Below are 10,233 nucleotides of genomic sequence, written 5' to 3'. Positions count from 1 at the left end.
GTCCATACCTTCAGTGTCTATAGTGTCCATAATAAATCTAGTAGTACCAACCTTGTGCTCCATCGAAGGTGAGGGCCTCATTTGGGATGCCTTGGTGTAGTGCCAGAATGCATTTCTCCCAAGTTTGAGGATATGGTTGATTTGCTTTCATGTTATTTTCATTATGGCAAGGTTGAGAAAGAGATTGCCCTTGAGGCGAGCTATCATATCTTGCATCTCCATCCCTTCAAAAAGGGTGCTCATAGGAGGTATTGGACATCCTCTTTTGTGTAAATAAGAATCTTGAGGGTGATCACATTGGTAGAGTTGGGAGGGAGCTTGTGCTTCAAGGTTCATGCAAAGAAGACAAACCCGGAATGTGGCTTCAAATAGGTAAGGCAACATTGGATGAGAGCTTCTAGAGCTTGGAAGTTGCTTCAGGGCTATGGCATCCATTTTATGCTCGTTTGGTGACCTTGGCAAGCAGCTCATAAACAATGCTATTGAAGCCATTCTCTATAAAGCGAAAGGATGCGTAACACATTGAAGCCATTCTCTGATGAAATCATTGAAAAATTTTTAAAATTATATAATAAAAATAAGGTTTATTTTTTGCATTTTTTATTCTAGGTGCTAGGAAAAAAGATGCAAGATGGACACTATGGAGCATGGCATGCCCAAAAAAGAAAGAAAAAAAAGAGAGAAACAGATGAGAAGGCTTTCTCTAGTGGTTACAATTACGATGAGTAATAATTATAGCCCGCGGTGTTATACCGGTCAGCTAAAACAAAACCTGCAAGGCCGAGCGATCGTTAGATAACCGCCTCGAATTATCGGATCGTTAGTTAGTTAATTTGGATATGTACACATTCTCGAATCATCGGATCGTTAGTAGCTAACCTGGGATGGCACAAGGAACTTTCAATCGATCCCCATATAGGAAAAAAAGAGAATTCCCCATGGAATTCCCTAGTTGAAAATACATATAAATGGGGAAAGTAAAAACTAGGGAAAATGGGACATTTCCTAGTGAGAATAAGTAGGGAATCACATAAGACCTTCCTATGTAGGAAATATTTCCTACATAGGAAATTCCATAGGAAAATACAAAATTTTCTATGTAGGGAATAATTCCTATATAGGAAATATTCCATATATAGGAAAAAAAATCTAGAGGTGATTCCCTAGGTACTCTCACTAGGAAATCTCTCATTTTTCTTATTTTTTACATTCCCTACGTATATGTACTTTCAACTAGGGAATTCCGTGGGAATTCTCTTTTTTCCTTATCACTTTATCTACTTTGCCCTTACTCTTAGACATGCTAATATCAAACAAAAAATTACATAATAAAATTTTAACTAGAAAATTATATAGAGAATGTCATCATTTCTAAGTAAGGATCAATAACATACATCGAATGATCAAAATAGATTAAACAAATTAAGACATCAACATCTACTTCTAGCAACCAAAAGAAAAATGAAAATACTTTTAAAGGAGCATAGAACTAAAAACTAATTAAGCAACATGTGTGTCTTGATTGTTTTATCCCTTAAATCTCCAATATGTTGCAAAGTAATAAATGTTTGAGTAATCCCTCAAATCTCCAATATGTTGAAAAGCAATAAATTCTTAACTCAAAGTAAAAGTTATGCTAAAACCTCCACATCATCTAGACTAAGCACATTGCTATTTTTGTTTAATACAACTTTGCCATTTCCTAGTAGCCAATAAATAATCTCCTTAATCATATCATCACTTGTTGGCTTCTTTGTATCTTTAATCAAGACTCAAAAGCTAGCTTCAATCTTTTTGAGATTCATGTATGTACTCTTTAAAGAAAAGTACATATCATGAATTGTAGGCACACCAAGATACTTCAAAAGTATGGTTTCCATGTTTTCTTTTGTCATATTAACTTGCATTGAATAACAAAAAGAGAATAAGTAACTTATTATACTATGTATAGATAATTAAATGACACGAATTATAATATGAAAAGCCATAAATTTAACTACATGACTATTATATATATATATATATATATATATATATATATATATATATATATATATATATATATATATATATATATAACTATAAAGCTACCCTTTAAGCATCATTTGAAATGTTAATCTCAATGCCTTGGTTTGGGAGATCTTTCAATTTCTAATTCAAATAAAATAAAAAAATTAGATTATGCTTTTCATGTATAACATAAACAAAAATATAAACATTTACATCTAGCACATTTGGTTCTTTTTCGTTGATATTGGTACCTCGTTTCATGCTCCTTTGTTACAAAAGATCTTTCATCTTCTCACTTGGCTAGCAACACGTAAAATAAATAGTTATGTAATAAATTATATCTTTACTTATTCACTAAACTATGACACTATTGTTCTCTCACAAACATATATCAAATACCTTCCTCTTTCTTTGACTTTTTCGAGATGTTTCATTAATGTCATCATCTGAATTAGCCTACATTCAAAACTAAAAGTAGTAATCACATTAAAAACATTTATATAGAAAAAAAAGTTACATACCTTTTCATTGCTTGAACTATGGATACTTTGTTCCAATGTTTCTTGACATTTAGTTCAGTACATTATTTTGTCTAAACCATGTGACAATAACTTTGAAAAGCTGGCACAATTTTTCATATCAAGTGTCTCATTTTCATTTTCAACATCCTACATTTTAAGCATGTAAAGGATAAGATAGTGTTAAGAACATGAATCATATGGTCAATCATAAATTTAATATAAAGCAAAGAACCTCATCGGATGTATAACATTGAAATTCTTCAAAGCTCTTTTCTTCCTTCACGAACATATTCATCTATGGGAAATGAAAGTTAATGTATAAGTATCTGTATAAGAGACATTCTCAAAGAAAGTTATTAGATATGAGCTTAAAAGCATTACCTGCAATGATAAATCTGTTTGCTTGTATTGTTGTCCTTCAAAGGAGCTACTTTCTTCAAGAGGCTACATCAACAAAATAAGATAATGTGTATACATCAAATGTCTCCAAAATATATGGAATCAAGTACAAAAATGATAAACATATAAAATTATAAGATACATTTTCCAAACCTTGTTCATTCGCAATATCATCCATACTAGGAATGTATACATCAAGTTGATTAGAATCAATAGTAGCAACATATGGTTCACTCTACCATCAATAGACACCCCTGAATGAGTATGGGAGAAAAAAAACCAATCCTACACTTATGATATCAAACTTATAAATCATATCATCTTACCATTGATGATGTTATGTCATTTGATACATTTTGAAGCTTATCTATATCATCCACTCCAAGAGATGCGGATAATTCTCTCTATATGTCATAAGATTAATAGTTCAATAACTAAGAATCTACACCTCAAATATTAGAAAAGCTAATAAAAAAAAGTAACAATCAACTTACCTTCTTTAAAAGATCTTTTTTCTTCAAATACTTTCTTTCATCTTTCTTTGTACCCTTCCACCAGTCATATATGTCATTCTCTCTCCATATGTACTCACATCCAGTAAACTTCAATGGTAAAATCTCATGGTGATTCTCTGATATGATTTTCATGATATACTCTTTATCCGCATTTTTATAAAGTCTACCCTCTTCTCTAAATTTCAACATGGGTGGCCGATAGATATCATCATATGATGGTTTGCGTATCACTCCTATTGATACTCAAGTGATCAAATATCATTAGTTAGTATAACCATTTCAAAAAATGACTCATTATCAACATAAGAAAGCGACATCATTGCAACATGTAAAATAGGGATAAGTGACATCATTGCAAAAGATAAAATCTCCAAGAAATTCCTTCAACTGAACTTGGAATGTAAGCTGTATATCTGTCACATCAAAACTTAAAGAAAAATGTTACAACACAAGGTCTATAGAGAGAGTTCGTGACGCCGCTCTATAGACAACATAACACATGTGGGACCCCATGAATAGAATATAAACAAAACAATTTGTCATCAACTAGAATATAGACGCTCATCAGTTGGAACGAAATAATGTGTCATCAGCTGGAATTTAGACGCTCATCAGGAAAGAATATAAACGAAACAATTTTTCATCAGCTGGAATATAAACCCTCATCAGCTGGAAAGAATATAAACGAAACAATGTATCATTATCAGTTGGAACAACTCAACAGCTGGAATAATAAGGAATGTAACACTAGCGCGCATAGCCAAAAAAAAAAAGTGTAGCTCAAAAAGTGTGACAGAACACAATCCAAATGATGACAGTGATCCTTCTAGAGAGATGAAGTTTTGAAAGTGCAAAATCTGAATTGAACTATTCAGAGCTCGCACATAATAGCCTAGATCCACTAGGTCTAATTATACAAACATTGATGATTCTAACAACAGCGTGGCACTAGGTCTAATTATACAAACATTGATGATTCTAACAATAGCGTGGCAATTGAAAACAAATATGATTGCTGCTTCTTTACTTCTCTAAAATAGATAATTATTATACATAATACGTTCCACATTTCAAGTGGAGCACTTGAATTGGTTATGATGAAGCTCCACCAGAAGCTATAGAACACCAAAAGTCAGACCCTCAACCCACATTCCAAAAGCATAATGGATAAAATACACCATAAAATAACTTCTCAGCTTGAAGTAGTGATCATCTATGTCCTTCGCAACTATCGTCTACAAACTAAGCAGAGCATACTGACCCAAGGTAGTCATTCTAGGTTACATACACTTGGTAGTTAAGTGATATTGATCAGACTAAAACCATGTTAAGTAATTTCGTTAACAACATTAGCAAAGACCACCAAACCAATGGAGCAAATACCTTTCTGCAGTTTCCCTGACTCAAACAACACCTGCATGAATGCATCTCAAAAGTTTGCACCAATAGAAACTGAAATAAAGCTCTCTGATATTCTAAAATGTCAGTCATCTCACCAAATAAAAAATACAACATATTGCTATCAGCTTTCTAATACCTACCAAGAAAATACTGCCCCTCTACTTCCATTGACTGACAAAAACAAGAAATAAATGGAGTCATGAACCAGATGGTTTTAGAGGTAACAGAAACCTTGAACTTACCTCCATCATATCCACCTCCAAGAATCACCACTGTCTGTGAGATAGAAGCCATTGAGATAGAGGCCCGAGCAGCCGGATAGACATCTCCCTGATACAATCTATGCCAGCTAGCAGCACCTAAAGCCAACATTTGCCTGTGCAGGCGCTTCCATCCTATCTTGCCATCACGAGGCAAAAGCCAAGCATCCATGGCACTGATCCCCCATTCTCGCCTGCAAATTAGAGCCCATAGAGCATCTGAATTGGCAAGATCACGGAACCGTCAGCATGTCATCCCAAATGCCAAAACTGAGGATACCGGGAGGCGCTGGAAAATGCCCAGCACTCGATCTGCTCCAGCTGAAGTATACTGTGATCTCCATCGTGGTTATTGTCATCATCCGTTTCCTCATGGAATGACCAATCCATGGTTACTTGGAGAAGTCAGACACGTTCTGTTGACCATGCGCAAGCACTAGAGCCCTAAAAAATGCTCTGATCTGTGTACTGGGATATCAAAAAGCAATTGGCCTGAGAGGCTCTATTCACCACATATGATTTGTTCACTAGTACTTGAGCCCTAATAAATGCTCTGATCTGTGTACTGAGGCATCATAAAGCCGTCATTCTGTAGACCATGTCCAGTCTGTTTGCAAGTATCAAGCCCTAAATATTGATGTCAAGCTGAAACATTGCATCGAAGCACAGTCACAATATCTGTGTGCCGCCCAGTACAGCTGGAGGAAGCCCTAAAAGGAGAAGAGCTTCATCCTCTCAAACGATCTTCAGCTGGAGAGAGAGCATGTAATCCGAGCAGCAGCAGGGGAGGGCATGCACAGTCCATCACATCGAGAACAGCACGAGTCGGGAGGTACTGGAGATGGAGGAGAAAACAGGGGAAGGTCTCCCGACTGGGCATTCTTGCCTTGTGCACTAACATAGAACAAATGTCACTTATTTCTCAACATAATGGCCAAACACTTGATATTCACATCAAGAATCTTGCCCTTTTGAATATGTTTTTGAAATTCCATTATAAACCTTTATCTCCATTTAACTAGTTTAATGTTTTGATATTTCAATTAATATCTACTAGCAACACTTGCAAAAATAGATACACATGGAGAGTGGCTACAAATAGGGCTAGCATTTTGCAAGACATTCATTATTTTGAAGTTGTGGTCCCACAATATCATACTTATAAACCATCGATGATTGCGTATTTGAGTTGTTGCAAAACCAAGTGAGCCCTCACTTGTTTATGGTCGTAGAGGCGTACGAGTCTCGGTCCAATTCATGAAGCACATTTGGCTTGGTTTCTTTTCATTCGCCCCAGGTCCACGAACGGTGACCCGATTTGTTTAGGCTCCCTTCAAGCTCAAGAGCTAACATTTTTACATTCTCTCATGTCAAGAATTTTGAGAGAACATGGGGATTCCCTTTGGTGTCATTGAATTGAGGTGCATCACGCTTAAGCAAGAGGTAACTTGCATAAGTCTATATGAAAGCATACCAATTTTGTTTACGATTGACCTCTCCTATGGTATTACTGTTGCAAAGAGGACGATGATGTATAATACGTATACATGCAAGAAATTTAGGTAGCCATCACTCAAAAAATTATTTCACCGTGCTATTGGTTTTGGGAGACTTTTGTGGATCAACAATAATTGGACACATTTGGAAAGCATATTTCTAGAAAATAGGGATAATAGAGGCATCACATATATTTCTTCCTATTCCATCATTTATGCTACTATAGATTGGGATGAGGATTCTCTATATGGTTGGTATGATACTTCAAACACCTACTCTAGGGCTAGTCCATATCCCAATGTCATCCAACTTATAGGAATGATTATGCCTTGGATTATGTAGGGCATGATACGGACTAGAATATGATGCTTGTGCATTATACTTGGACCATGTTGGTCATTATCAAGAGACCACGGATCATTCGCACGCCACCTCCTCAATAGGATGTCGATGCCCTCTAGGAAATACATGCACAAATTTTAGGTAGCTAACACTCATATTTTATTTCATTGCATTATTGCATTTGGGAGCCATTGGTAGCTTGGCTAGTACTTTGATGCTCTTAGGAATTGTATTCTTCAATGAATGATAATAGAGCCTCATGGCAATTTTAGTGTTGTATAAGTTGCAGCAAAGGCACATTCACTTTCTACAAGCTCAAGTACTAGCACAAGAGGCACATGCTATGGTTGCACAATAATCTCTTTATCACTTGGCATTTCTAGAAAAGACATATGTTGTAAATGGTGGAGTTTATGGAGCAGCCTTGGAAAACTCCACCATGCTACAACCCTTCATCAACGTAGTCGATCTCCTCTACCACCGTTACCCTACTCAGTAACACATACCACTCCATCCAAATCTGTAGACCCCTCTATAACCACTCCTCTCTCGATAGCTTTTGGCTCAGCTTTTATTATTGCGATTAGTCTAGCAGCCTGACTTGCTCAGGTCACAGTAGCAGACTGATATCTATTCATGGTGTCATCCTTCTTTGTGGACATTGTAACTAGAAATGCTACTTGGTATTATATGTAAACTTAGCTTTTTAGCAACATAGCCGAGTCTAAAGAAGCAAAGATAAAGCTACAAGAGTGGCAATGAGTTTGAAGGAAACTATCATTATTTGGAGGAGGAGTTGCCTTGTATTCATGGAAGAGTGGACCACTTAGAGAGCATCCAAGTTTGAAATGCAAGAAGAGGCACGTGAGAGACCAGAGAAAACAACCCTTGAGACTCAAGCCTAGAAGAGAGAATCAACTTCAAGCCTTAACACCTATAGTCCATAACATTTATTTTGAGAGCATGTTAGACCATTAATCTTTTACTACAAGAGTCAAATCATTTTTATCTTTTATCATAAAAATGTTAAAATATGTGTTCTTCTATCATACATAAGATTGGAATGATTTTAATGTACTCATTATAATAAGGGTGATATTGAAGCTCTATAATGCCCATGATGGTTCATCTTGCCTTCTTTGGAAACTTATTGAAAGTGGAAACGTTTACATTACTCCATACGATGACAAAGTACATGTGAGAGTTTTGTTTTGTTGTGATGGAATATGGTGCACCTTTTTTTCAAATTATAAAGGTCAATGCTAAGGTATGAAGAAAATTTGGTGCCTTTGAGACTTCATGTGGAACAATCTTTTGATCATACAATGAATAGTCCTTTCCTTGAGATGCATACAATGCTCTATACCTCATGTGGCAAATGTGATATATATCATGTGGTGATGTCTAGCTACTAGTTGGCTTAGTGAGTTGTTGCCATGTCCAAAATTTATTTTGGTTCAACTCTTAAAAAAGAGAAAGATTAGTATCTTGAATTAAGAGAGTGATGACTCTTTACTTGAGGGATTTATTGCATGAAGAATATTGTGAGAATCAAGAACAACCTACTAGTTCTAGGTGTTTTGACTTGAGAATGTTCTTACATGCTTACAAAACCTAAGAAAAGGAAGATATCATCAAGAGTTTGAGTTGAGTCTAATAACATTAGATTCGGTGATAGAAGGATCCTCATTGGATAGAAAGATTTAAGACTACTTCTTGGAGGAGAGTTCAATTATCTATGTTGGTGGCTTAGGGTTGTAGCACTTGTCAGATATCCTCACAACTTGAAAAGGGATTTTGAGGGAGGTGAGATGTCTGTAAGAGTACTCCACCATTGGGCAAAGGGAAATTAAGGCATAGGAAAGTTGCTTCTTTGTAGTTTGATATGAAGATTGTTTCCCCTTGAGCATGTAGTTGATGTTGCTAGTTTTATCACATAAGTCTATCAACCCCTAAGTTGATGTTGAGTGTAAATATGGTGAGTGGATGAGAGAGCCGCTATAGGTCAAGCAACACTCGAGTTTTTAGCATAGTTGCAAATCTTTTGGGTAAGTTGCATGTTTCTCCCAAGGAGATTTCCTAAAAAATCATGAAAAAACTACTCATTTTCAAAAATTGGGTTCAATGTTAACATGTGCTTTTTAAAAAAATCCCAAATCTAGTAGTTTTTAAATTATACTTCTTTAGTGATAAATATTGTTAGTAAATTGGATATTTTTAAGTAGTTTATATACACACTAGTACATGGTTAACTATCAAGAGTTTTATCCATCACAAAACTATGCATTTTGTTTATCTTCACCTTAGTTTTAAAAAAATTTTGATCTTAAAGGTGTCAACTATTTTGACCCCCTAAATAACTCTTTAGATATCCAATGGAGTTTCTACACTTTATATTTGGGATAATATCAATATATATTCTAGGATGTACATATTGATATATTAATACTTAGTAGTATTGCCTAATGAAAACAAGTATTGTATACTAAGTTTTCTGCATCTCAATGAGATACTGACTTTAAGATGCCATATGTGAAGTGAATGTAGTAATTTTTCAATAACATATTAACTTACACTTATGAAAGTAAGTGCTACATAAGAATTTACCACATACTCTAAATCATGGCTGGAAATCCTTTTGTCTTGATTACATGTCGTGACCATGTTTTGTTATCTAGTTTGAACTCACAGAAAAACTTAACGAGCATACTCTATAGGTTTACACATTTATTGTCACATTAGGGTTTTTCTGCTGTGTCGAGAAGTGCACCATTGAGTATTGGCCATTCTCAGTTTTTCTCACCTGTTTGAAGGTGGATAACTCTTATATGCTCTTGGAGGTTTGGCAACAATGATGGGTCATTGGCTTCTTTTTCTTGGTTGGCAAGCATTCTGGAGAAATAGAAGCTTCAAGTTGCACTTAGGATTATTGACAAACCTAAGAGACATAGATGGGTTGATAAGGAGTTTGGAAAAAGCATAGTAGCCAAAGGATCAATTTAGGACTGCAAAGTAAGAAAAATATGTGTTGTACATCTATGCTCATTGTATTGTGCTAGAAAAAAGCACACATATTTGAGCAGCTTTCACTATAGGCTTTAGCTGCTTAGACCTCCAATGTGGGTTCAATGGTAAGTGATGATTGGAAGCAACAACCATGAATAGGGAGCAATAGTAGTAGTAGCAGAGTAGGACACAGATGCTTTAGCATGAAGAGCGAGTTATCCACCTAGAGCAGTCAGATTAGGTCCCAACACAAGTCATAATTCAACTAGCGGGAATAACTTT

The 10,233-nt window shown here is 35.5% G+C and overlaps 1 protein-coding gene across 1 annotated transcript; it reads right to left on the bottom strand.

The window, feature by feature from the left end:
- Window positions 1-2,757: 2,757 nt before the first annotated feature.
- LOC148032447 (uncharacterized) lies at window positions 2,758-5,993 on the bottom strand. The gene is made up of 7 exons (XM_087684094.1): window positions 5,387-5,993; window positions 5,089-5,300; window positions 3,425-3,678; window positions 3,257-3,334; window positions 3,084-3,165; window positions 2,913-2,975; window positions 2,758-2,826 (listed from the first exon to the last, which is right to left on the bottom strand). Exons 1-6 carry the CDS (start codon window positions 5,494-5,496, stop codon window positions 2,968-2,970), a joined length of 744 nt encoding a protein of 247 aa, XP_087540220.1. The 5' UTR covers window positions 5,497-5,993; the 3' UTR covers window positions 2,758-2,826; window positions 2,913-2,967.
- Between the last annotated feature and the right edge of the window lie 4,240 nt (window positions 5,994-10,233).

This window comes from Lygodium microphyllum, chromosome 8 (genome assembly GCF_053477565.2).
Source record: "Lygodium microphyllum isolate KBCC chromosome 8, Lygodium_microphyllum_v1.1.10, whole genome shotgun sequence".
Classification (NCBI taxonomy): Eukaryota; Viridiplantae; Streptophyta; class Polypodiopsida; order Schizaeales; family Lygodiaceae; genus Lygodium; species Lygodium microphyllum.
This window is presented reverse-complemented; position numbering and strand designations above follow the sequence as displayed.

What these genes read in the sequence shown, in the direction of transcription:
- LOC148032447 (XM_087684094.1), bottom strand. Translation starts at nt 5,496, where the DNA reads ATGGATTGGTCATTCCATGAGGAAACGGATGATGACAATAACCACGAT. An exon ending in GCATTTTCCAGCGCCTCCCG is followed by an intron (nt 5,301 to 5,386) that starts GTATCCTCAGTT and finishes TCTAATTTGCAG; the next exon opens with GCGAGAATGGGGGATCAGTG. An exon ending in ATGACATAACATCATCAATG is followed by an intron (nt 3,166 to 3,256) that starts GTAAGATGATAT and finishes TATTGATGGTAG; the next exon opens with AGTGAACCATATGTTGCTAC.